This window comes from Saccoglossus kowalevskii, chromosome 9, assembly GCF_978046115.1.
Source record: "Saccoglossus kowalevskii chromosome 9, keSacKowa6.1, whole genome shotgun sequence".
Taxonomy (NCBI): Eukaryota; Metazoa; Hemichordata; class Enteropneusta; family Harrimaniidae; genus Saccoglossus; species Saccoglossus kowalevskii.
The window spans coordinates 38951539-38979457 of record NC_140649.1 but is presented as its reverse complement, the minus strand read 5'-3'; the positions used below and the strand labels follow the sequence as shown (position 1 = coordinate 38979457).

At 33.8% G+C, this 27919-nt stretch overlaps 2 protein-coding genes across 2 annotated transcripts; both read left to right on the top strand.

Moving 5' to 3' along the window:
• Positions 1 to 451: 451 nt before the first annotated feature.
• On the top strand, positions 452 to 27054 carry LOC144358565 (mitochondrial ornithine transporter 2-like). Its single transcript, XM_085503854.1, has 9 exons — positions 452 to 707; positions 16979 to 17132; positions 17857 to 17925; positions 19824 to 19886; positions 20473 to 20545; positions 23835 to 23882; positions 24493 to 24632; positions 25946 to 26011; positions 26309 to 27054. Exons 1-9 carry the CDS (start codon positions 650 to 652, stop codon positions 26481 to 26483), a joined length of 846 nt encoding a protein of 281 aa, XP_085359980.1. The 5' UTR covers positions 452 to 649; the 3' UTR covers positions 26484 to 27054.
• On the top strand, positions 8708 to 9610 carry LOC144344476 (uncharacterized). The gene has a single exon (XM_078006404.1). It carries the CDS (start codon positions 8708 to 8710, stop codon positions 9608 to 9610), a length of 903 nt encoding a protein of 300 aa, XP_077862530.1.
• Positions 27055 to 27919: the final 865 nt, after the last annotated feature.

Here is a 27919-nt window from a genome sequence, read left to right as displayed (position 1 = left end):
AGGGTAGCTTCCACTTGACAATATTTGGTTGAAAAGTTTTAACATGCATAATAATAATGTGGGAGTACAACTCTTAAACATCTCATTAATAATAGAGTCAGGACCAGATGATTTCCCCACTTTTGTCTTTTTGATAGCATGAATAACTTCTTCTTTACTAATTTCTTTATCTAGCATTGGTTTATCTGTGGAAGTCAAATCAGTGTTTTGTATATAGCTATTTACTTTTAACTCAATATCTGACCTTGACTGTCCATTACTGACATTATATAGGGATGAAAAATGATTTGTCCACTCTGTTGGTGAAATTGAAGGGGCTTGTTTTTTGTTGCCAGGGTTGGTGAAATCATTAATTTCTTTTATGATGTCCCAAAAACCTGAAGGATTATAAGTTTCCATGTCAACTAACTTTTGAAGCAACCAATTTTTGTATGTTGTATGTTTGTATGTTGTGTGCATAAAGCATGTCGGGAGAAAACGCCCTCTGTGTGTAGAGTGTTCAAGTCGTCTGTGATGTGCGCCACCAAGCATCAGGCGAAAGTTCAAGTTTTGTTTACCTGTGCAAAGCGCCAAAAAGGAGAGTAAAGAAAGAGTATGTAGGTCACATCGATAGTAAGGATCAATTCAGTGGAAACAATAATAATCTAATATGACGCACAATGAAGATAGGACGCATTGGTTCAAGGAAGGTGCTATTGGATTGGGTGGTAAGTTGTAAACACACACACCTACAGCCGTGCCCCCAGTCTGACATAGCTCGTGGCAAGAGTTTGGGTTTATAGGGTTAGATATCCCTAGTGTATATTAGTATATTTGAAGTTATATAACTCCAACCTATTAAACCTAAAACTCTTGTTGGAAGTGCCCGTGACACAACCCAGCTCCCCGGTCTCGAACTGGGTCAAATACATCGGGGGTTCAACAGTGGATCAGACAACTGAATCGCCATGTGTTACAGACAACAGTTCAACTACTTCGACACCGTGCACGCTGTACTACTGTTTGCGATTGGTTTTGCAGTTTTACTAGGTCAAATAGTATTGGTATCGATCGATTTGGCCTTAACATGAAATGTCAATTTGACAACATATGTAATACAAAGGCAGATGAAGCATAACATGAAGCATGTAACTTTCATAATCATCTGCAGTGAAATGAAGATTTCACTTTATTCTATTCTAATTCCACCCCCTAAAAACCATACCATCCATCCGATAGTGAGATTGATAAATTTATTTCCATTAAGAGCAACAAACATATGTCACTTCCTATAGCTCAAAAAAAAAATGTTATGCTAATTTATTTTGTTTTGTGTTTTGGCCAACAACCCTAATAATAATAATAATAATAATAATAATAATAATAACTTTATTGCATCCTTAGAAATACAATGTTTCTATCAGTTAATAGTGATAAAGATTAGTTGTGATAACTACTACTACAAAAAGAAAGTTAGTTGTTAATAGGATAAAGCAAGTGTTACACATCAAATGGCATTTTCATTCCTTGATTGAAATGCATTATGAATATAATTGCCAATCTTTTTTATTATTACATCATCTTTTGAAGTCATCAAGAACTTAAATTTCTGGAGATCATCCTGTGTTTCTTCTGGAAATGTAATGTCTTGAATGATTTGTTGGCGTATTACTTTATATTGTGGACATATCATGACAAAGTGCAGTTCATCTTCTATTTTATTCTGTGTACATTGTTTGCAAATTCTATTTTCAGTAGGTATTTTTGGTTGCATATGCCTTCCTTTTTCTATTGCTAAATTGTGATTACTAGTTCGAAATTTTGTCATTGAAATTCTTTGCTTCAAATTCAACACATCCAAGTATTTTTCAAAATTATAAGAGTCTTTGAATTTTTCATAAGTTCTCAGTTTTGTTTTTTCGGTTATATTTTTTCTCCAGAAATTTATGTATTTTTGTTTGACAACTTTGCCAATTTGCTGTATATGTTTTGTTAACAAATCATTCTGTTGTTCTCGTGAAAAATTCATGTTGTTCATAATTTTTTGTATTGAAGAATACCATTGTAAATTTGATTTCTTTTGTTCAAGGTATGCTTGTTTTGTGATATTATTGCCTGGTAATTTACTGATCCGAGTCCAGTATTTTATTAAATTGATCCTAATGTCTACTAAGAGTGGGAATTCTCCTACTTCAGCTCTGCATGCAATGTTTGCCACAAATTTGTTCAGTCCTAGTAGTTGTTTGTAAAAATTCAATTGTGTCTTTTCTGTTATTGTTTTGTCCCATTTGTTGTAATCTTGAATTTCATGACCCCAGATTTCAGACCCGTACAATAATATTGGTTGAATACACCTTTTAAAAAGATGGATGAAAGTTCTACAATTTGTATGTATTCACAATCAGCAGAAAAATAAAAACTTTACCAATTAGCAGTTCCAATCTTACAGTTGATAGTTAGAATATTCATGGGTTAGGTGACAAGACTGAAGAAGTGGATTTTTTATCAATTTTGAAAAGATTTGACATTTTATGTTTACAAGAAACTTGTTTAGGTGTTAGTAGTAGTAGTAATGTATTGGATATCGATAGATACAGTAATTTTAGATCTGATAGGAAAAGAAAATCACCAAAAAGTAGAAGGGATTCAGAGTGTGTGGCTTTAATATTTAAAAATGAATTGAAAATTAATTCTGAAATTAATGATTTCTTATGGTGTAAGCTACACAAAGAGTTTTTTTCCCTGCAATTTGATATTTAATTACCTATAGAGACAGGAAGGCACAAAGGTATTCCTAAAGAGAACAGATTTTGTACAAAGTGTTCAAATAATGAAATTGGGGATGAGTTACATTATATCTTTAATTGTAATAATAGTCAAATTAGTTATTTTAGAAATGATTTTTTTACAACTTTATTTATGTATGCACCAAATCTTGAAATAATAGGGGATGACAATTTATTTGCAGAAATGTTTTCAAGTACTGATCAATTTAACTATTCAGGCTTAGTCAAATTTGTTTTTAGTATTTTAGAGCTTTTTTAGTTTAGTAGTTATGTAATTTTTTCTCTCTTGTTCTTGGTCATGGCATTTTATATGTTCCCGTACCAAATAAAATTTATCTTATCTTATCTTATCTTATCTTATCTTATCTTATCTTATTTATTTGGGATGTATTTATATTCCTCCTGAAAACTCTGTATACCATTTGGATCACGATTACTTTGACATACTAGATAAAGAAATTACAAGATTCTCCCAACAGGGGGAGGTGATAATTATGGGGGATTTCAATAGCCGTACAGGGAACCTAGTAGATTATGTTTCATTCGATGATAACTCTCATATACCAGTGCCAGATAATTATACACCAGATCAGTTCAAAAATAGACACACACAAGATAAAGTTTCTAACAAATTTGGAAAACAATTAATAAAGATCTGCTTAAATAATAATATAATAATTAATAATGGTAGAACAATAGGTGATTTAATTGGCAACTATACTTAATACTATACCTGTATCAGCTCAGTAGAATGCCATAAACAAATAGAATGTTTCAAAGTAAATGAGGTCAGTTATTTGTCAGATCATTGCCCTGTCAGCTTTTCGTTATTAGTAATGATCATGTAAAAAATAAGCAATAAAACGACAAACTTACTCCTCTTCCTCCAAAATACATCTGGAATGAGGACTCAAAAGATAAATATCAGAAACCAAAGTACTAAATCACAACTATTGAATTTTTTGAATTACAGTGGGAATAATATAGATATTAACTCAGCAACTGAACAATTAAAAATATATTAATTAATACAGCTGAAAATTGTTTAAAAAAAATAACAAAGAAAACAAGAAAGTCAAAAAGACCTAAACAGCAGTGGTTTGATAAGACGTGTTGTGAAGTTAAACGAGATCTAATTAATATTTCTAAATCTTTATAAAAAAATCCAAACAATCATTTTGCTAGACAGAACTATCATAAAACCAAAAAACACTACATTAAATTAATTAGAGATAAGAAAAAAGAATTTAAAAATACTACATGTATGATCAATCATCTGGAACAGCTAGATGTTACCAACCAGAATGAATACTGATCAGTACTTAAAAAGTAACATTGTCCACAAAACAATAACACAACAGAACCCATTCTAACAAGACGAAGTAGCGTTTTGACAGATCACTTCAGTAAACTTTATAATAACATAAATGTCAAAAATATGGATCTTGAGGAAACATTACTGGAAAAAGAAAAGGAAAAACATTATAACTCTACATTGAATTAAAAAATAACAATTAGTGAAATAACAATGGCAATTAAAAATTAAAAAATAACAAATCAACAGCTGAAGACGGAATAGCGAATGAAATGCTTAAAGTGAACAACAACTGCTAGTTCAATGTTTACTGAAGTTATTTAATTTCATTTTAATACAAGGTAAATTCCCAGAAAGCTGGAAATCAACAATACTAGTTCCTTTGCATAAATCTGGCAACAAATCCAACCCAAATAATTATAGAGCGATTGCGTTATCAAGTTGCTTATCAAAACTATTTACTAGTATTATGAATAACAGACTGACATCCTATTTAGAAAGCAATAAATTATTAAATGAACTACAATTTGGATTTAGAAAACAGAGAAGAACAACTGACGCAATTTTTCTACTAAAAACAATAGTGAATAAAACATTATACACTAAAGAAAATGTCAGTAAACAAAAACGTTTGTACAGTTGTTTTATAGGTTTCAGTCATTCGATCATATTTGGAGAGATGCATTATTTCTTAAATTGCAAAACTTAGGGGTCAATGGAAATTTTTATAATATTGTGAAGTCAATGTATACAGGTTTAAACTACAAAGTAAAATTACCTAATGGTGTATCAAATGATTTTAAGTCTACTTGTGGTGTTAAGCAAGGATGCAATATTTCACAAACACTTTTTAATATATTTCTGAATGACCTACCCGATTTATTTGGTAAAAAGGATGATGACCCAGTCTCGATTGGTAAAAAACATATAAATTGTATCCAATATGCAGATGATTTAGTATTGGTGTCTGAGACTCCCGAAGGTCTACAAAATTGTTTAAATAAACTAGCCAACTATTGTGAAAAATGGAGCCTTGTAGTAAACATAAAGAAAACAAAAGTGATGGTTTTTAATACTGGCAACAGAATTCTAAAAAAATCAAAATTTCTCAATTAATAACCAAAATATTACAGCAGTGGGTGAATTCTGTTATTTAGGCACTATATTCCACCAAATGAAAAATTTAAATCAAATTTATTAATGTTAAAAAACAAAGCAATGAAAGCTTTATTCTCTATACGACAAACCATATTAAATCACAAAATGGTGTCCCCTTCACTGTGTTTAAAGTTATTTGACCAACTAATTTCACCAATTTTAATGTACGGGGCAGAAATCTGGGCTTGTGATTTATTAAAAGATGACAATAATCTTGAACAAACCTGTAATCAATTTTATCGTTTCATACTTTGTGTAAGTAATACTACATCAGTAATCGGTATTAAAGGAGAACTTGGCAGAACGCCAATAAGAATAAAGGCATCAACATTGGCAACTAAATATTGGTTCGGGCTAAATACCCTACCTGATAACCATATACTTAAATGTGCTCTTGATGAAGCAGTTAAAGTAATTCTAGCTGGATAAAACATATAGAAAATATAATGGACCACAGTGACTTTGAAACAATCAAATTAAACCATAAAGTGAATAACATTGATCAAATCTCAAATGTTGTTAAAATAAAACTCACAAAAGATTATGAAAAATTATGGAAAGAAAGCTTAAATTCTCCTCACAGTAAAAATGGTAAAGATGGCAATAAAATGAGAACATATAAATTGTTTAAATCGTTTTTGAAAATAGAAACTTACCTAACCGAAATAACAAACTTCAGCCTTCGGAGAATTGTGAGTAAGTTTAGACTTAGTGATCATAATTTAGAAATTGAAAGAGGCAGACAACAACGACCAAAACGTCCCGCGGAAGAGCGATTTTGTAAAAAATGTCATACAAATTCAGTTGAGGACGAACAACATTTTATCCTAGATTGTGAATTTCTCGATAAAGAAAGAGGGGAACTGTTTCAAGAAATAGGAATTAAAAATGAACTAAATAAAACAGACAATTTCATTAAAATAATGACGTGCTTCATACCCCTGGCAAAGTTTCTAAATAAGGCAAAACAGAAATCAGATATATGATAGCTATCACCTCTACATTGGGAGAATCATGTAACTATCATTAATTTTGTTTTCCTATTAAGCTTTTAACATCTTTCAATTTTAATTTTATCTTATAGTTTAGCTACTGTATTTTTTTCTTATGATTTGTATTTTATTTACCATACTGCGCCCTTTGATGTCATAGTAGTGTAATAAAGTTATTATTATTATTATTATTAAACATAAAATCGTAATGACTCATTTCAGAATAAGCAGTCATGTATTAGAAATAAAGGGTAGACATACCCAACCCAAAATACCTTTAGAAGACAGAATCTGTAAGCAATGTCCCCAGATCTAAATTGAAAATGAAGAACATTTCTTCATGAAATGTTACCAACCAGAAAGACAAAAGTTATTTAACAATATCAATATCTCAGAAGAATTAAAAAGTAATGTCCAGATATTTAAATATTTTATGAGTTCAAGAGAAGACATATTAATAAGACAATACTTATACAAAATATTTGAAATCAGAAATAATATTTTGTACATACCATGAAGAAATGTTCCTTGTGTACAATATTTACATTTATTTCTAGAGGTGTGGCCCTATTTCTATTTCTAATGTGTGGTTACTTATTTATTTCTAGAGGTGTGGCCCTATTTCTAGAGGTGTGGCCCTATTTCTATTTCTAATGTGTGGTTACTTATTTATTTCTAGAGGTGTGGCCCTATTTCTAGAGGTGTGGCCCTATTTCTATTTCTAATGTGTGGTTACTTATTTATTTCTAGAGGTGTGGCCCTATTTCTAGAGGTGTGGCCCTATTTCTAGAGGTGTGGCCCTATTTCTATTTCTAATGTGTGGTTACTTATTTATTTCTAGAGGTGTGGCCCTATTTCTAGAGGTGTGGCCCTATTTCTAGAGGTGTGGCCCTATTTCTATTTCTAATGTGTGGTTACTTATTTATTTCTAGAGGTGTGGCCCTATTTCTATTTCTAATGTGTGGTTACTTATTTATTTCTAGAGGTGTGGCCCTATTTCTATTTCTAATGTGTGGTTACTTATTTATTTCTAGAGGTGTGGCCCTATTTCTAGAGGTGTGGCCCTATTTCTAGAGGTGTGGCCCTATTTCTATTTCTAATGTGTGGTTACTTATTTATTTCTAGAGGTGTGGCCCTATTTCTAGAGGTGTGGCCCTATTTCAATTTCTAATGTGTGGTTACTTATTTATTGAGTATAGATAACAAGCTATTTAATTTGGCAAACATCCTAAGTTTGCTATTTTCATTTTTAATCTCCAGAATTCAATATATTTCTTTTTAATATTGTGAGTGATAATTTTAATTCTATATTGAGACTGAATAAAAATTAAATTTGAATTCATACAACTTTCATTTCTGTGTTTACAAGGATGTTTAAGAAATTTTAAGAACAATCTCCTGTAATTCATAATTCATATCATAATTCATATTCCATGGAATGTCACCAAGAAGTAAATTAAACTTGAAATTAAATCCCTCATGAGAGAAGGCAATTAGTTTGTGTCTGGCATTCCTCAATATTGTAACTTTTTTCATCAAATCAGAGTAAAATTTATTTCTTAAGTGGAATGTTGCAATGCATAAAAATAGGAAATGATATACATCTTCTATACAGTCATGACACAACTGACAAATGCCATTCCCTTTGTAATTAACCCATTTTAGTTTATTTCCTTCTAAATCCAGTGAGTTAGGCCTAACCTTAAACATTAATGATATGCCATGATTATCATAGGGATCCTTAAAAATTCTTTTGATCCAACAATACTGGTAGTGTTCAAGGGCTTTCATGTTGTTTTTTATCTGTAAAATTTTTCAGTTCATTTTTGATCCACTGTTTATTAGTTTGTGTTTCTGTCCATAAACATGGTCCAATCCATTAGAAACAAGTCTTTTGTTTATATATTTTGGTGATTTCCAGATAATCTTAAGGTTATTTTCCTGAGATTTGTGTAACTCTATAAAGACAATTTTGGTCCACCTGCTATTGTCCATATGTTGTAATCTACTGTGGAATACTTTATTTTCGCTGGAATTAATTTTCGCTGAAAAGGCTTTTTGGGCATTTTGCTTGGAATTTATTTTCACTGGTTTTTGATGAGTTTAATGTGAAATATAGGAAAAAAAGTATATTCGCTGGATTTTATTTTCACGGAATCATCCTTTGAGCGAAAATAGCGAAAATAAATTCCAAGCGAAAAAAAAGTATTCTAGAGTATTAAGTACTGTATCCAAAATTGATCAAGAGCATAGCTTAAATCTGCCCATCCTAAATCCCCTAATACAGCAGTGCCTGCAACATTTTTATTGATTTTGAAAACAAGTTTGCCAAATTGGTATTTAACCCATGATATATCATGTTGTTCATAAAATGCCTGTTTTAAGTATTTTCAAGAAGTCAAAACCACCAATTTTTCTTCAATATCCACCAATAATGGGTATTCGCCGTGTTCTGATCTGCAAGCTAAATTTGGTATATGTACACTACACTTATTGATGTAGTAATAAATAAACTTTTGGACAACACTAAACATTACAACAAATTAAAATCAGATCCGACCAACAAAATCAACAAACTTATTAGAGGAGCTATCGACAATGAACTGGTTGAAAATAATATCACTAAACAGCAAAGAGATTTTCTGGTTTGCAACAACCCTAGTCCTGGTAAATTCTATATGCTGCCTAAAATCCACAAAGAGGGGTCGCACTTCAGACCAATCATTTCAACTATCAACCACCCTACCCAAAAGATATCAGAATTTGTTGACCACTATTTACAGCCTTTGGTAACATCCTTGGAATCACATATAAAAGACACTACACATTTCTTACAAAAACTAAACAACTTAGGTCAGATTCCTAGAGGTAGTCACATGGGCATTTTTGATGTGACTTCCCTCTATACAAATATACCCATTGAAGAAGGTATTCTTGCGTGCCAGGAAGCCCTTGACCGCAGACCAGTTAAGACTCCTCCTACATTGACCATAATACGTTTCCTCACATTAATTCTCAACAACAATAATTTCACATTTAATGGTAACAACTATTTACAGATATTTGGCACTGCTATGGGCCAAAAAATGGCACCGAGTTATGCCAATATCTTTATGGGCAAACTTGAAACCAATCTACTATCACTAGCACCAAGCTTTCCTATTCATTATTCTCGTTTCATTGACGACATTTTCACAATTTTTACCACTAACCAGTCCGATATTAACCAATTTCATCAGTTCATTAATACATTTCATGACACTATTAAATTCACCGTAGAATATTCACAATCAGTCATTTCATTTCTTGATGTTAAAGTTCACATAGACCAGGCAGGCAATATTAATACCGACCTATATAAGAAAACCAACGGATACTAACCAATATTTACATTTCATGTCATCCCATCCTAGGCACATGAAAACGAGCATTCCATATGGCCTGTCATTGAGAATTTGCCGTATTTGTTCCAAATCTGAGTGGCGGGATACTCGTCTGAACAAATTAACAATGTCGCTCATCAAACGTGGGTATCCCGCTGAGCTGGTCACTATGGAAACTAATCGTGCCAAAACAATACCGAGAGAAGACCTATTGTCATACAAACCTAAACAAAGTGACTCTCGTATACCACTCGTAACTACATTTAATCCAAAACATCCTAATATTAAACAAATCACACACTCTCACTTCCACATTCTGCAAAAGTCGCCACGTTGCAAAAATGCCATATCACAACCACCTTTAATTTCATACAGTCGCAGCAAAAATCTCCGGGACATTCTTGTTCACAGCCAACTAAAAAACCCAACTCTCCCACCTGGTTTCACAAAATGCGGCTCTAAGAGGGGTTGCAATGTTTGCAAATTTTCACACAATACTACCAATTTCCATAGCACCACAAATAACAAAGTATATACCATAAAGCACCCCATCACTTGCACAACTAGAAATGTCATTTATCTCATCACGTGCAAACGATGTCAAAAACAATATGTTGGCGAAACAAAGACGGAGCTCAGAACCAGATTATGGACCACCTATGGACAGTGAGACACAACCAAGACACACCAGTAGCCATGCACTTTAATAAAACCAACCACGACATAGACGATATTTCATTTATTGGCATAATAACAGTTAACAAAACAGACGACCACCATAGAAAAAAACTTGAGTCTATATGGATAGAAAAATTGATTACACAAACACCACTGGGCATTAACATCTGCCAGTGAGGGCGCATTTATCTAACAGCGCCACCTATTACACCTATAAATAGGTTTCCACCCTCTGTATGGGTTATGCCAATTTACATCTCACGGTATCCCAACAGAGGTAAGTCTTTGGAGTATTATTATTATTTTTGTAAATACATTGTACTTGTAATCACATTATTTTCACTGGACCATTTCAATCACAATCATTTACACATTGTATCTATTTGTTTTACAACAGTTTTCTTGAAGAAGCCCTATTTCTAGGGCGAAACGTTGGAATAAACATCACAGAACTGACCAGGTGTATTGTCGTGACAATCCTTGTGTTATTTGCATATTATCAACCCGCAATACTAGCTACTGGGGATCGTCTGATTTAATATTGTTGATTATATAATTCTGGTTCAATATATCTTCTGACATGCCAGGGTTGATATTGGCCATTTCTAATTCTGGTTCTATATATCTCTGACATGCCAGGGTTGATATTGGCCATTTCTAATTCTGGTTCTATATATCTCTGACTTGCCAGGGTTGATATTGGCCATTTCTAATTCTGGTTCTATATATCTCTGACATGCCAGGGTTGATATTGGCCATTTCTAATTCTGGTTCTATATATCTCTGACATGCCAGGGTTGATATTGGCCATTTCTAATTCTGGTTCTATATATCTCCGACATGCCAGGGTTGATATTGGCCATTTCTAATTCTGGTTCTATATATCTCTGACATGCCAGGGTTGATATTGGCCATTTCTAATTCTGGTTCTATATATCTCTGACTTGCCAGGGTTGATATTGGCCATTTCTAATTCTGGTTCTATATATCTCTGACATGCCAGGGTTGATATTGGCCATTTCTAATTCTGGTTCTATATATCTCTGACATGCCAGGGTTGATATTGGCCATTTCTAATTCTGGTTCTATATATCTCTGACATGCCAGGGTTGATATTGGCCATTTCTAATTCTGGTTCTATATATCTCTGACATGCCAGGGTTGATATTGGCCATTTCTAATTCTGGTTCAATATATCTCTGACATGCCAGGGTTGATATTGGCCATTTCTAATTCTGGTTCTATATATCTCTGACTTGCCAGGGTTGATATTGGCCATTTCTAATTCTGGTTCTATATATCTCTGACATGCCAGGGTTGATATTGGCCATTTCTAATTCTGGTTCTATATATCTCTGACATGCCAGGGTTGATATTGGCCATTTCTAATTCTGGTTCTATATATCTCTGACATGCCAGGGTTGATATTGGCCATTTCTAATTCTGGTTCTATATATCTCTGACTTGCCAGGGTTGATATTGGCCATTTCTAATTCTGGTTCTATATATCTCTGACATGCCAGGGTTGATATTGGCCATTTCTAATTCTGGTTCTATATATCTCTGACATGCCAGGGTTGATTTTGTCCATTTCTAATTCTGGTTCTATATATCTCTGACATGCCAGGGTTGATTTTGGCCATTTCTAATTCTGGTTCTATATATCTCTGACATGCCAGGGTTGATATTGGCCATTTCTAATTCTGGTTCTATATATCTCTGACTTGCCAGGGTTGATATTGGCCATTTCTAATTCTGGTTCTATATATCTCTGACATGCCAGGGTTGATTTTGGCCATTTCTAATTCTGGTTCTATATATCTCTGACATGCCAGGGTTGATTTTGGCCATTTCTAATTCTGGTTCTATATATCTCTGACATGCCAGGGTTGATATTGGCCATTTCTAATTCTGGTTCTATATATCTCTGACATGCCAGGGTTGATATTGGCCATTTCTAATTTTGGTTCTATATATCTCTGACATGCCAGGGTTGATATTGGCCATTTCTAATTCTGGTTCTATATATCTCTGACATGCCAGGGTTGATATTGGCCATTTCTAATTCTGGTTCTATATATCTCTGACATGCCAGGGTTGATATTGGCCATTTCTAATTCTGGTTCTATATATCTCTGACATGCCAGGGTTGATATTGGCCATTTCTAATTCTGGTTCTATATATCTCTGACATGCCAGGGTTGATATTGGCCATTTCTAATTCTGGTTCTATATATCTCTGACATGCCAGGGTTGATATTGTAGATACCTAGGCAATTGATCTCTGACCAACTGGTAGCAATTTCACCGTGTAATCAACCATTTATCAGCTGTACCTGATCCAGTTTGGTTCAAACCTATTGTCTTTGTTTATTGTGGGTTACTAAAGCACATTATTTTATTGTTCCTGATTTTTTAGTCCCCGTTCAGGCGCAGCCTGAAAAGGGGACTTATAATTCAGGTTATGTCAAATGTCCATTTTCCGGTTTCCATGTTCCTTTTTCCGTCTCCAACATTTTCTCAGAAATTCTACAGCAGATATCAGTGAAACTTGGCAGGTTGATGAACAAGTCTCCTCCGAGTATGCACGTAATTATTTTTCCAGATCTGAAAATCCCAAGTGGTCTTTTTCACGATTTTCATCAAAAATTACCTCCCCCGGCAACATTGACAAAACGTCTGCGCATGCTCAGAATAAATTCAATTACTGTAAAATACTTTATTTTTGCTTGCAACATTTTTTTGCTATTTTCGCTGAAGGAATGTTTCAGTTAAAATAAAATCCAGCAAATATACCTTTTTTCCTATATTTTACAGTCAACTTGTCAAAAATCAATGAAAATAAATTCAATACCAGAAAAAGTCTTTTTCAGCGAATGATAATTCCAGCTGAAATAAAGTATTTTACAGTAGATTAGATCTGTGAGTAATGCTGCTGTTATTACGGCAGGCACGTGAATTCTCCATTGCGTGCAATTTATTATAGTACTGTTTATACATGTATTCTGTTCGGCTCAGTGGTCTCATTCACTAGTTACTAAAAGAACTAGTAACCTTATTTGATTTCAAGAACTTCAAGAAGGCCGCATAAAAGATGTGTTTGCAAAGGTAAGTTTTCCAGTTTATTGGGTACGATTGGTGTACATTCCGTGACGTACGGACGTGAATATTATGATGATTGCCAGCTTTATATTCTTGTGAAAAACCAAAAAAAGCAAACAATTGTCTCTGATCTACGAAACTAGTTTGTGAATTGTATACCCTATCAAATTATTGTACAAGAACGATTAATTCACGAGGACATAGTTTTCAAGTACCAGTAAATTGTTTTCCGGTCTTTTGCTTGTGTAGCGATTTCCGAAATATTCACAACTCAGGGGGGGGGGGAAGAATTTCCCTGTGTCTATCAATTTATTCATTATATAATAGCAGGTTGCCTATGATTATATTCGTATTTTTTATATTGTGAGCATTGAACTGTTAGTTGCAATGAAGAGTTTGTCGATCTTGTGCGATTCAACATGGCGGATGTACAGTGACAACACGTGTATGAACGGTCGGTCGAGCAGTCTGCAACGAACCACAGTCCCTGTGGAGGGACTGTAAACAGAGCATGAAATCGCCCGGCATTTTTTTGGCAGTTATTTTTTTTAATATTTTGGATATTTCATTCACTCCTGACGCCTAAAAGAGTCTAATTTATATTATACCGTAGTCATTGACACCTATTCAAGAGTATCATGTTTATTGTGAATAGCGTGAATGGGTAAGCTTCGTTTCGACAATGGGCTGTTATTTCTGTGAACAATGTTGAATTATTCTTTGAATGCTCAGTTTATTTTTTGAAAACAACTAATTTTTCGATTTAAAAAATATCATGCCGTTTTCCCCGTCAAAATCAAAGCATAAAGATCTTGCTAAACATCGGCGAATCCCCTGTTGCGTTCACCACGAGGTCACTGAACCGTCATTAACATATTTAAATGAGCCATGTGTACTGAAATAACATGGCGGATATCGGATCGCATTTAAATTCGACCGAAATCATTCGTTCACGATGAAATATTACTTCCGATTCATAAAAATTCAACGAATTAATTTCTTGTGCGTATTATAATCATTACTGAATAATAATAAACAATTGCAATACTGTGGAATACTTTATTTTCGCTGGAATTAATTTTCGCTGAAAAGGCTTTTTGGGCGTTTTGCTTGGAATTTATTTTCACTGATTTTTCATGAGTTTAATGTGAAATATAGGAAAAAATATATATTCGCTGGATTTTATTTTCACGGAATCATCCCTTCAGCGAAAATAGCGAAAATAAATTCCAAGCGAAAATAAAGTATTCTACAGTACTTCGAAAACAAGTAAGTTATTCACTTGCGAAACACAGAATGACTAGATTGTGCTACCGTGATCATTTGCTACCAGTACTAACCACTAAAGCAATGTATTCGTGTTTGTATTTATTCGAAACTTCCTTTAGAACAAAGTTTACTTTTCGTAAACTTTACTGAATTTTTCGCGATGCCTATTTTAAAACCAAATTAAGGCCTTTCACTCTTCTCTGAGTGTGACACCTAAACGAGAGGTTTTGTGGTGTATAAACTGGCACTAAATGAAAAAGCTGTTGAACCTTATTCAAATTTATAAGTACATGTTATTATGTATTTAATTATGAAAACTGACTAAATTAAATGTGATCTTATTTTTAATTTGAACAGAATTATGATTTATATCAGTAATGACGTTTTCATGCAATATTAATTGTGCAATTGTTAAAATGCCTACCTACACATTTATTGTTTTTGTTTCTGTTGCCCTGAAATAGACATTTGTAAAAAAAAAAAAAAAAATTAAAAATCATGCTTGATTAAAATTCAAAAAAAAAAAGATGTAGCCCCTTCCTGTTATCTGTTTCTAACTTCTTCCAGAGTAAAACTGGTGAAGCCATGTAATTGCCATACAATCATCAACTGTGGGAAAACTTGTATGTTATTGAAAATCTTTATTTTGTTGTCTGTGAATTAATATAACATTTGAAATGGTGTAATGGTGCAAAATATTCTCAAGCAATTGGTTTTCTGGTGGCACTACACTGTGCATTTATGCACAGTCAGTATCCCCATGCACGATCTCAGCTTACTAAGTGATGATGGTGGTTGAAATGGAAAACTGAATACAAAAATCCAGTGACATCTCAAACGAATTTTCGTCTGCTGTGAATGCATGTTTCGTTACATCAAATAAATAACCCAATTTTATTGAATGTATCCAAAAACATGGTATCAATGATTTGAAATTTCAGGAGTGCTCGCTGAAGGTTTATCAATCTTGCGTATTGTCTTGTTCTTTTCCAATCCTGCATTTCAGTTACTAAAATTTATACTAACAAAAATAGTTTCTGTTTTTCTTCTAATAATTCGGCCACTCTCAAAAACAAATATTTTTCCATGGTCGAAATGCAAGAAGAATACAAAACTACTGTGATTGCATAGCGATACCTGTAGGGCCATTGTCAATTAGTTCGCCTGATCAACACAGCGTTATACATAGGGCTGATATTGAATCACGGAGAGTAAAATCTTGTGATACTAATCTCTAGAACCACTCAGATTGGTACATATGTCTTATGAACCCACATGTGTATATCTTTAACAATACTCATTTTAAACTTTTTTTTTCTTTTTTTTTTTTCTTTACAGTGGTGCTGTGAACTGCTTTAATTTTGCAAGGCAATTTTTTCTGGGTTTCTATAACATGGACTGTCAGGGACTTTATTGAAATTTCATAGAATCCTGAATATATCTAGAAGTGAAAATTAAATGGTTTACAGTATTTTATACCCATTGAAGGTTATGAGCAGACCAACCTTTACTGGCTTCCTTAATTATTACATGTACTTGCTCTGAAAACATAGCTTTTACAATTGTTTAAATTAACAGATGTTGTTCTATGTACAATGAATACATTTTAAATAATAAACCTTACTGTATTAATAACAAATTGTATTTGACAACATGAGAATGATTCAGATGCCCAGTGGTGATGTTGAAACAAACCCAGGTCCTGGTAATATACTAAGACCTGAATAACAAAGAAGTCATGTACATCAAGATTCATTCAGATTTATGAATGCAGTTTCTTAAGCAAGTATACATGTATGACAAATAGTGTTGTTGCACTTGTGTACTCTGAGATTCTGAACATGGGTCAGTGGAAGTTTTTAGTTGTCATCACAAAACTAGATTATGGGAAATCACTTTATGATGAGTTGTACCCACATAGATTACATATTTATTCACCTGTTTGCAGATGTTCCTTGTACTACTTTATAATCAAATAACGGGGACTGTGACATTCATGTCTTGTTCTTAAAGCGAGAGGGTCGTCACCTGCGTACGTGCGTGAATTGAGTCCCAAGCGACGATAACAACACACGCTAAAAACGCAAAGGCTCATGGGTACATGTTTGTTTTCAAACAACGGTACGCTATGGCGATCTTACGCATACGTAGGTGACGACTCCCCCGCTTTAATTGTTACAAGTCAAGGTTTCCATCAAGTAATATTGCAAGACACTATGGACAGTACAAAGGTAAACTTAAATATAGAGTGTTAGAAAACAAATTATTCAGACTCAAATTATACTGAAATAAATGTGTGTTTTTTTTCTTAAAAAGTTGGGATCCTTTATGGCACTACAAATGTGGCAGTCGGTCACCCCTTTGATACCATCAAAACTAAAATGCAAGCACAGCCTGGCTTTGAATCCAGTGGAATGTTCAAATCTTTTGTGAAAACACTGCGTACACAGGGTATCATTGGTTTATACAGGTAGGTAGAATGTTATAATAAATAGCACTGTTATCTCCTTTTTGTTGTCATCAACTGAAAACTCCAACCTGATGGAATGGTTTATAGCTCTATAAACCATATCACAATTCCAAATCATAGTGAATTATGGGATAGATTTGACCACATAAAACCATGAACATACACAACATCGCCAATCATAAAGGGCTAATGCAACATGACAAAACTATCCCACAATGCACTAAAATTTAGATATGGTCTATAACAGTTTGGATTCTTAGATCAACTGAGTGCAATACTGTGCAAGACAAATACTAATGCATCTGTCATGTGTTATCGTTGTCAGTGTTGTCATTTATCTGAACTACTGTAAAAGGCACAAATAAAAATAATTAGGGCTAGCTATTTTAGGTTGCTGCACAGATGCAGTATATTTATTATTATAAACAGAACTTGATATGTGCAGTAAATGATAACCATAAATAGTAGGATAAAGGGCATCAAAACATTAAAATGTTAGTGCTTTTAGCAGATGGTGATCTTTTTGTTATCACATTTGATTGAATAGTTTTTCAATGTCCTTGAATTCACAGAGATTTGTGTTTGTTTTTGTAGTAATTTAGAATCCAGGTGAATCCAGGCAAACACAGACCTTATTGAACAGTTAGACCCCAATAAGCTACATAAATGATCCTGGTACTTAAACCTTGTGAATATTACTAATAATAGTTTGTTTGTATTTCAGAGGTTGCATTCCACCTTTATGGGGTTCTGGTATTTATAGATCTACGCAATTTGCAGTATTTGAAGCCGGGTAAGGTCAATACCTTTGTGGGGATAGCCACAATTTATTTAGGAACGTCTGCGGTCGATTCAGGAATAGCACTAAGTCACGAAAATTAGTTAATCATTCGGACCGCTAAACCGTCCGCCGGTTCTTAAGAGATTATTGGAATCTACGAATAACTTAAGCTAACGGTTTAGCGGTCTGAGTTTCTTGTTATTACGCAGAAGACCGGAAATAATAGTTGAATACTCTGGTTGTTGAGCATCGCGTAGCCATATCATTTTTGCGTTCAACATCTCAGTTGCCAAGGGTAGTCTTATCTGTTGACATCGTTTGAAGGTGGCGACGGATTGCTTTCGTTTTGAATTCTGCGTTTGAGGTTATTCACGAATCAAAGTACGTACGTACGTAACGCAAAGCAGGTGATGGAGGTCTCGATGTAATGTAATTTTGATTACATTATTGATATCGGTTTCGTTTTCGCGATGTAGAGAATGATCACCGTGTAATCCATACACAGGTTCTATCGGTTTACTGTGCGGCTTTGCTTGTACATGATTGACAGAAAGCTTGGGTTCATTGTCCTTATCGAACTAGTCACATTTCGACCAGGAATCACGGTTAGTTATCCAATGTGGTCCATGCTACCAAAGAAGAGATTTGTTGAGTTCCGTAGGAGTGATTTTATATTTCGAACACACCAATAGATAACAAGATGGTGGAGCAATAGCAAAGGGACAGATTGTAACAATAACAAGCAGTTGATCATGCGATATTTGAGCGATAAATCATGCGATTGGCTGAATGTTATAACATTGTAGCTAAATGTAACAATGACATAATAGTAAAGTTCTAACATAAACTAAAACACGTGTGGATTCCAACGATAACCATTGTCCTGAATTGAACATTAGTTAAAATAAAAAGATATTGAATAATAAATCAAATTCTAGTAAAATGGAAATGATTCTGATTTGTAGCCTCCCTTCCTAGCGACGTCAATTTTGAGTTGTAGCCACGCCTCCTAGAGTGATCTCATTTAAATATCAATACAACTAATGAATGCGATATGACCCTGTTCCTACTTCATAGCATAGCTCAAGAGATTTTTGAATATTTGGTCTAGCAACGATTTTGCACTACAAACAAAAAAAACATTTGAGATTGAGGTTTCGAAAAGGAGTCTTGTTTCCTCATTTTTTTTTTGTTTCCTCATATTATTTTTCACTTTTGCGGGTGAAATACATAGTCATCGTTCTAGTGTCTGCTCTAATTATATTTTGTTTGGGTCATGCAAAATCACACCACAGGATCTTCATCATTATCTTAGTTGTGGAAAGTTTTATACAAACTCTCGATGTTTAGTAATTTCCTCCATGATGTTTTTCTGCATGATTTGACCTGAAACAATGACCTCTGATTGGACAGGTCAAGTCTGTTTTTAACCAATCAAAATTCTCTTTTGTACTGATGATGCATTCTCCAAAAATTTCTGATTATTGCCATTTTTTTATACAGAAGAGAAGTGCGTCACTGCAATGTTAAAATACAATCTGTTAGCACTGATTTTGACGAAAAAACAGCAACATGTACTTTTCACAGTCGTCAACAAGTCGTGTCAAAGCGTAGTTTACCCACAATAGTTGCAATGGACACTGATATTAAACAAATTAAAATGATGTATAATGACCAGGTTTCATGATTTGATGGTCACATTTTGACATTTTGGAAGCTTCCTGCTTCTAATCGCTCTTATAGATATGAATTACTTCAGTATTGTAACATTGGGTTTATTGGGAATAATAACGAAAGAGTGTAGGCAATGTTGAATTGTTCGCCAAACTATCCCATTAAAACCATGCCATGTCAACTTGTATACTATGTCAGCTTTCTGTATTTCAACTAAACTTGTTCTTATATTACAGCTACACATTTCTTGACACTCCATTTGGACGATCTGAATTGCCATTAACAGGAGGACTACAGATGTAAGTTACTCATAATCACCTGATAGTTGGATGTCACATGTCTGTTGTGTCACCTGATAGTTAGATGTCATCTGTCTGTTGTGTCACCTGACAGTTAGATGTCATCTGTCTGTTGTGTCACCTGATAGTTAGATGTCACATGTCTGTTGTGTCACCTGAAAGTTAGATGTCACATGTCTGTTGTGTCACCTGAAAGTTAGATGTCACATGTCTGTTGTGTCACCTGATAGTTAGATGTCACATGTCTGTTGTGTCACCTGAAAGTTAGATGTCACATGTCTGTTGTGTCACCTGAAAGTTAGATGTCACATGTCTGTTGTGTCACCTGATAGTTAGATGTCATCTGTCTGTTGTGTCACCTGATAGTTAGATGTCACATGTCTGTTGTGTCACCTGATAGTTAGATGTCACATGTCTGTTGTGTCACCTGATAGTTAGATGTCACCTGTCTGTTGTGGCACCTGATAGCTACATGTAGATGTCACCTGTCTGTTGTGGCACCTGGTAGTTAGATGTAATCTGACATGTCTATTGTGTCACCTAAATGAAAGAATTAATATGTTTTATTGTTTTTGTTTCAATTCAGGAGAGTGATAATAGCTGGTGCAATTGCATCAACGTCACGGGCCATTATAGAATGCCCTCTGGAGTTGGCCAAGGTAAATTTGTGTATTGGTGCCTAGGGTAAAAAAGATGTCTTCTCTTCAAAATGTTCTAACCACAGACCACATTGTGTGTGTCAATACTTAACCATTATATACATACACATCAACTGAGTTTACCCTCACTACATCTTCTTAACATACCGGTAGATGGTTTGCAACCACAGACCACATTCTGTACCTTTTTCAGGCCCGTAGCCAGCACTTTTGAATAGGGGGTTCGAAAACAAAAATATTATATTTGACGTGAAACGTGTGAATTTTATAATATTAAAAAAGTGTCTGAGCTCTGTTACAGACATTTTTATATTCTCAGTTTTAAATTCAATTGGTTTACTTTGTATTACGTTAGTAAGTTATTTCACATAACATATTTGAACTATTTTATCATATGATTTTAGAGAAGGGGTCCTAAGCCATTCCCCACCCACAGACAAACGCACCCACACCCTAGACCCACTACGGCAAAATGCTGTACACAAAAAAGACAAGACTATACGTATCTTAGCATTATTGTCTAAGCATTTTAAGGTAGAATGCTACTCACGAGTTTTTTTGCTCTTCGCAGATGTTAGCGCACATAAAAGTGACACGATTTCATGTCGAAATCTGTCTACAATTATTCATTTTAGTATTAGTCAATTTTGTATTATGTAATTTTATTTCTGTACAGGGCCTCAGCCCATCGTAGAAAATGTAATGAGTAGAAAAGTGCATAGCAATACAATACAGCATCTATGTAAACATATGGTACTAAGTTAAGCTGGATTAATATTCATCTCGTCGCTCGAAAACTTTTAAAAGATACAGAACTAGTTGATAAATGGTGTGGCAGTTTGTGTAGCGACGAAGTAAGCCCAGACTGTCAGTATTTGCAAAATTGCATATTGCATTATTTGACAAAAGATCAGCCCTTAGATAATTTAAAATGGACATATAAAAACAAAGTGAATTTCATTTTCTACCATGCTAAATTCAATCATATCACTGCAAAAACTAAAAAAAAACCTTATTGATCTAACTATATTTTTGTGTGTCTACCTAATTCAACATTGTTTATGGCCAAAACAGCAAAAACTCGTCAGTATATATTTTAGTCTATAATTGCTTGCCAATAAATCTCCCAGGTTATAATACTATTTTGATTTTTCTGAAAGTGCACAGCCTAGATGATTGTGAAATTGAGGCATGCCATTCTTGCTGACAAATTGTTTTTATATTTTGAGTAAATATCTCTAAGAAATTTGCAGTATCTACAACTTGTTTTTCAAACCAGGCAATGCCGAAACCATATTTGAACAGGCGATTTTTATGTGGGTATCCCAAATAAGTCTGCTGGTTTTGTCTAATCGTTTAAGCATGATATAACATGTTTTGGGGTTCCAGCTATTTTTTACTTCAACTAATTTTAACCAATATGAGATACAACGCTTAAAATAACCACAGCATAATGGCAGCCTTCCACATTCGTCCAACATCGCTACATTGTTAGTACAACTATTCACACTAAGTAGATATCTGCAAAATTTTGTCTGTACCCTCTCGATTTCCGAATTTTTGTACCCCCATATCGCTACCATAAGAAATAGCTGGCACAATGATTGCATCAAACAAATTAAATGCACTAACCAATGGCATACCACCAAGTTTCTTACAGTATGTAAATGTTTTGGTTCATTGTAAATCTGTTTTTAGAAGGCGGTAAAATAATATACATATAGTGGCAGTTTAGCAGCGGTCTCAATAGACTTCAATGACATCTCCTTTTTATGAACCCACTAAAAACATAGTTAATTTTCTAAGACATCAAAACAAAAAACGTGTAAAAAAATATGTTTGAAAAATATGATTCGTCGCATAGTTTCAGTGCTGAAGCAACACTGTGGGTAAATTGTTGGCTGCAAGGAGCTCTTCGACCTATACAACTCGTCATTTTTTTAATGATCTGTTGAATCCGTAGCTATACACTATTGTCCAATGACACAGGCTACACGTACTAATACAATAAGTTGACTACATTTGGCTGATACACTTGCAAGAAAACAGTATATATGCCATCATTTAAGAATACAAAACTAATGAACCAAACTAGGAAAGTACAGTGTCGTGTTGTGTCAATCCTGTTCGATCCCCACTGTGACACTTTGCTAACTGAGCGAACACTCACACAAGACAAACGGCCCTATTCAGGACCACCACATCATTCAGAGAGTGACTACCATTACATTATTGTTTCAATGTTGTTTTAATATTTAACATCAGCTGCTGAATCTGATAGTTACCTCACTGAGTCAAGTGATTTAAATGATGATAATTATTTTAATTAATACTGTTTGTTTTATTATGTTCTAATCTACGATAATAAATCTATTCACTTCCAAAATTTAGGGGGTTCGACCGAACCCCCCGAACCTCACCAAACTACGGGCCTGTTTTTAAATTGCTCCATTCTAGTGAACAGTAGTTTTGTGCATCCATGCTTCCACATGTAATGCACTAAATATTTAATTGAATCATCATAACGTAAAAACACACTGGTGACTAGGTATTGAATGATTTCATTGACAATTGTAGAGGACCTCCTCCTTACATACTATCGGTACATTCTTGGTATTTCAAAAAATACACCAATCACTGCAAAACAATATATAGTGTATTGGGACAATTACCTCTTGACACTTTTATTAAGAAACAAATGATAAAATATGCCAACCGTATTGCAAACTCCACAAATACTCTACTTCAAGATGCATACTATGTCAATAAAATTATTAAAAGTAAATGGTTTAAAACATATAAACAATTCTTATTTTTTAAATGAAACAAATATTATCTCATTATCATGATGTGAAATAAAAAGAAGAGTTTACAACTGATAGTAGAAATGAAATAAATAATGACAATAGAAAAAAATCAAATTTTAAAAATAAACTAAGAACCTACAAACTTTTTAAAACCAAAATAGAACAAGAAAACTACTGAAAACTGTCTGAAAATTGAAACAGGCCGACATACGGGAAAGGGTATTAAAGACAGAATCTGCAATATGTGCGACAATGACCATGTTGAAGATGAACAACATTTTGTTTTAAATTGTACTCGTTTCAATGAAATAAGATTAACACTTTACATTGTAGCTAATAAATGTTTACCAAATTTTGACAAACTTAGGAATGAAAATAAATTCATGTCATTACTAAGTGATGAGAATATGTCCAGTTCTTTGGTATGTTTCAAATACAATTAGTCATGTAACCATATACTAACAATATTCTTATCTCTCCAGATTCGAAGACAGACTGGCCAGACTTGGCATTTTAGAGGTTTATATAAGGTAATAGAATCCAAATATACTGATCAAAATAATTATTTTAAAATTTGAAGTAAAAAGTCTGATCACACAACGCCTAATAAAGATTTTTGTTTTTGATAATTTAGCATGGAAACCAACATTGTAAATCTTGTACGCATAGAATTGTTATTAATCATGTGATCAAAGATGGCCAACTGATGGCCATTTTCTGGCCTTGTGCGTAATGTTATATATGTGAGGGATATTTTGTTGTCAGTGTTGGTGTTGTTTGTTATGTATGCACAACAACTAGAGTAATTTTAATCTGAACTATATCAAGATATGCATTACTGTCTCATGGTTAAAATTGCTCACTGATTGTGCAAATAACTGCTATGTCTCTATATTGTACTTATTAAAATACACTTCAATTGGAATCATCAGAAACTGTAAATGTGCATGTAAATTGTATCGTCCTAAGTAAATATAAGAATGTAAGTGAAAAGGTCTTTCACACTTCAAAAGAATGTCAACAATGGGAAAAATAAGCAGGGTATAACTATGTTTCTGTTTACAGGTATTTAATTGTCATTGTTTTCCAGGTATTTAATTGTCATTGTTTTACAGGTATTTAATTGTCATTGTTTTACAGGGATTCGGCATTACGTGGTGCAGAACGCTGGGTTTGATGACGCTCTATTTTATTTTCATTGACTCTGGTCGACGTCACTTTAGTGAACTGTTTCAAAGACCCCTGCTTGGTCCATTTTTAGCATCAGGGTCTGCTGCTACATATCCTTTCATGAGATAAACCTGCATTATGTGAATTAATTATGTTTGATTAGTCAAGAAATGATGAATGTGTGAAAAATTATGTGCCAAAATTTTGGTAGTAAAAATGATGGTTAAAAATGTTCAAAAAGTTAAAATGCAAGCAGGACCGTGACAACTTGTTAAAATGTTACTGTACTGTGCATCCTTTTTCTTAGCAAAAGTGATTAGTGTATCATCTAATTTAGATATTGGGCAGCCATTGTTACATTGAACTCTTTGGATGTGAGGACCAATTAGGCTAATGTGTTCCTGTACTGTCTAGGAGATAATGGCACAGAAAAATGTTTTGCCTTGTGTGTACATTTGTGATTAGTTTCCCATCACATGTTATAGTAATTTGCCATTTGTTGTAAACAAAATAAAGTGAATATGATGTAAGCATGACGTACATTTGTGATTAGTGGTGGGATTCTAATTTCCCATCACATGTTATAGTAATTTGCCATTTGTTGTAAACAAAACAAAGTGAATATGATGTAAGCATGACGTACATTTGTGATTGGTGGTGGGATTCTAATTTCCCATCACATGTTATAGTAATTTGCCATTTGTTGTAAACAAAATAAAGTGAATATGATGTAAGCATGACGTACATTTTCCAAATATGGAAGACATTCAAATGCATTTGTAACACTTTCAAAGACACTTAAACAGAGTTTTAGAGACACTATGATAACATGCCTGAAATTGAACAACTAATAACAGAAATATGTGTGTGAGATATGATTTATAGGTAATATGTGTGAGATATGATTTATAGGTAATATGTGTGTCAGATATGATTTATAGGTAATATGTGTGAGATATGATTTATAGGTAATATGTGTGTGAGATATGATTTATAGGTAATATGTGTGAGATATGATTTATAGGTAATATGTGTGAGATATGATTTATAGGTAATATGTGTGAGATATGATTTATAGGTAATATGTGTGAGATATGATTTATAGGTAATATGTGTGAGATATGATTTATAGGTAATATGTGTGTGAGATATGATTTATAGGTAATATGTGTGAGATATGATTTATAGGTAATATGTGTGAGATATGATTTATAGGTAATATGTGTGAGATATGATTTATAGGTAATATGTGTGAGATATGATTTATAGGTAATATGTGTGTGAGATATGATTTATAGGTAATATGTGTGAGATATGATTTATATGTAATATGCACCATGGAAATCTATGTTGTTTATTTCTTGAATTCCCTTTACCCAGGATACTCCTCAAGATTGCTGTTATATATCTTAACAGTTTTTACTTTAGCATGGTGGGTTGTGTGGCCATTAGAATATATGAAATCACAAGTACAGGGAAATTATGGAAAGTAAGTGCCACTATTTAAAATCAATAATATTTTCTTGTTCAAACCAATATGGCATATTCATCATACATTATTATGAGTTCAGATCACAAGAATACTGAAAATTAAAACAGAATGTCTGAGTCTGAAAGTGTCATTTTTACACTTGTTTCTATGGTGTAGTATATTATTATTTATATGAAATCTAACATTGTGAAATCATTATAAAAACTGACATGTAATTTAGTGAGTTTCCATGGTTATTCGGCCATAAAATACCTAATTAAAATCATAGTTAATACCTAATTAATTGTATTACAGAGAAATGCCTGTCATTCAGCGAATGCGACTTGTTATTAAAGAACGTGGTGGATTCTTTGGGTTATATCGTGGAATACTTCCTGGATCTATACGTAGTTTTCTTGCCAATGGAACTAGTATGGTAGTTATGTCATGGGCGCAACGAAAAGTATCTGAAATGGGACTTCGTGATTAGATCTGCCATGTGACAATATTTGACATTGAGTGCTCATAGTACATGTTGCTCACATTGCCAGATATAATTTACATCGTCGTTTTTAAGCAGTTGTTACATCTGATGTCACCAGATGAAGCTGGATTTAACCAATGAAACTCACATACACTTTAGTGCAAGTAAACAACTAGCCCGCCATTTTATTGACCCCTGACCCTATCTCAGGACTGCCACTAGATGGCGCTATAATTCATAACACATACAGCATATACAATTACCTGGATACGACATCCCTCCCCTTTCAGAGTGATACTACATATCACCGTGGCAACAACCAACTTTATAACAATGAACTCAGCAACATAAAATTTTTTTTTTAGGTTAACAATATTGTTCTCAACTAAATTGCATAATCTGCACTCAAAAGTTCAACAGTAACTATAAACTACATATAACTCAAAAAAGTTCTCATTGTCACACTGTATAATTCATAACATGTGACGAATTACGATCATACTGGACACCCTTTGGTGACTCAACAGTAACCTTACTACCAGTCTTAGAAATAACATTATATGGTTCAGGATGGAAAGGTGTGTCTAATTTATTTTTTCATTCGCGTTTAAGCAATACTTTGTCACCTGGTATAATGTCCGATTCTATAGCATTACGTCTCTTGTCTGCATAAATTTTTGCCATTCCTTTTTGTTCAGCATACTTGTCACGGGTTTCCTGATCAACAAAGACTGTTGTCAACTTAGGCAATTTTGTGCGAATCTTTCTGCCAAAAAGAAGCTCTGCTGGAGTCTTTCCAGTGGTGGAATGCGGTGTTGCTCTGTAAGCTGCAATGTATTCCAGCATAGCTTTCTTCCAATCTTTGCCCTCAGCCTGTGCAATTCTCATACGTTTTTCAAGCGACTGATTTTGACGTTCCACCTCTCCATTTACTTGTGCCCATTTGGGTGTCACCTTATGATGGTATATACCCGTTTCAGTCATATAGTTTGCAAATGTTTCAGAAATTTCTGGTAATCCATGTCTCGCGAATATTATATGCAACTCTGCAACTGTCCTTTCTGCTGTGATTGATTTCATAACTACCAGCTCATAATATCGACTATAGTAATCAATCACAACTAATACATATTCTCCAGATGGTAAAGGTCCGTGAAAATCAATTGCCAAATCTACCCATGGCGCTGTCAGAAGTCTAGTACTTCTTATCGGTTCTGGTGGATTTTGTCTACTGGTGATTTGGCATCCATGACATGTTTTACAGTGTTTTTCGGCATCCTTCTCCATTCCAGGCCACCATACCCTTGACCTTAAATACCCAAGTGTCCGACATGAGCAAGTGACAATATATGTGGTCTGAATTTCGTTGGTATGACTAATCGTGTACCTCTCATGATTAATTTACCTAAAGTGCAAAGTTCACCGCTAACTACTACATATTG

Excerpts from the sequence above, each read along its gene's own strand:
- LOC144344476 (XM_078006404.1), top strand. The coding sequence starts at position 8,708 with ATGTACACTACACTTATTGATGTAGTAATAAATAAACTTTTGGACAAC.
- LOC144358565 (XM_085503854.1), top strand. The coding sequence starts at position 650 with ATGACGCACAATGAAGATAGGACGCATTGGTTCAAGGAAGGTGCTATT. Across the intron at positions 708-16,978 it reads AGGTGCTATTGGATTGGGTG|TTGGGATCCTTTATGGCACT; the intron begins GTAAGTTGTAAA and ends TTTCTTAAAAAG. Across the intron at positions 20,546-23,834 it reads GCCCTCTGGAGTTGGCCAAG|ATTCGAAGACAGACTGGCCA; the intron begins GTAAATTTGTGT and ends TTATCTCTCCAG.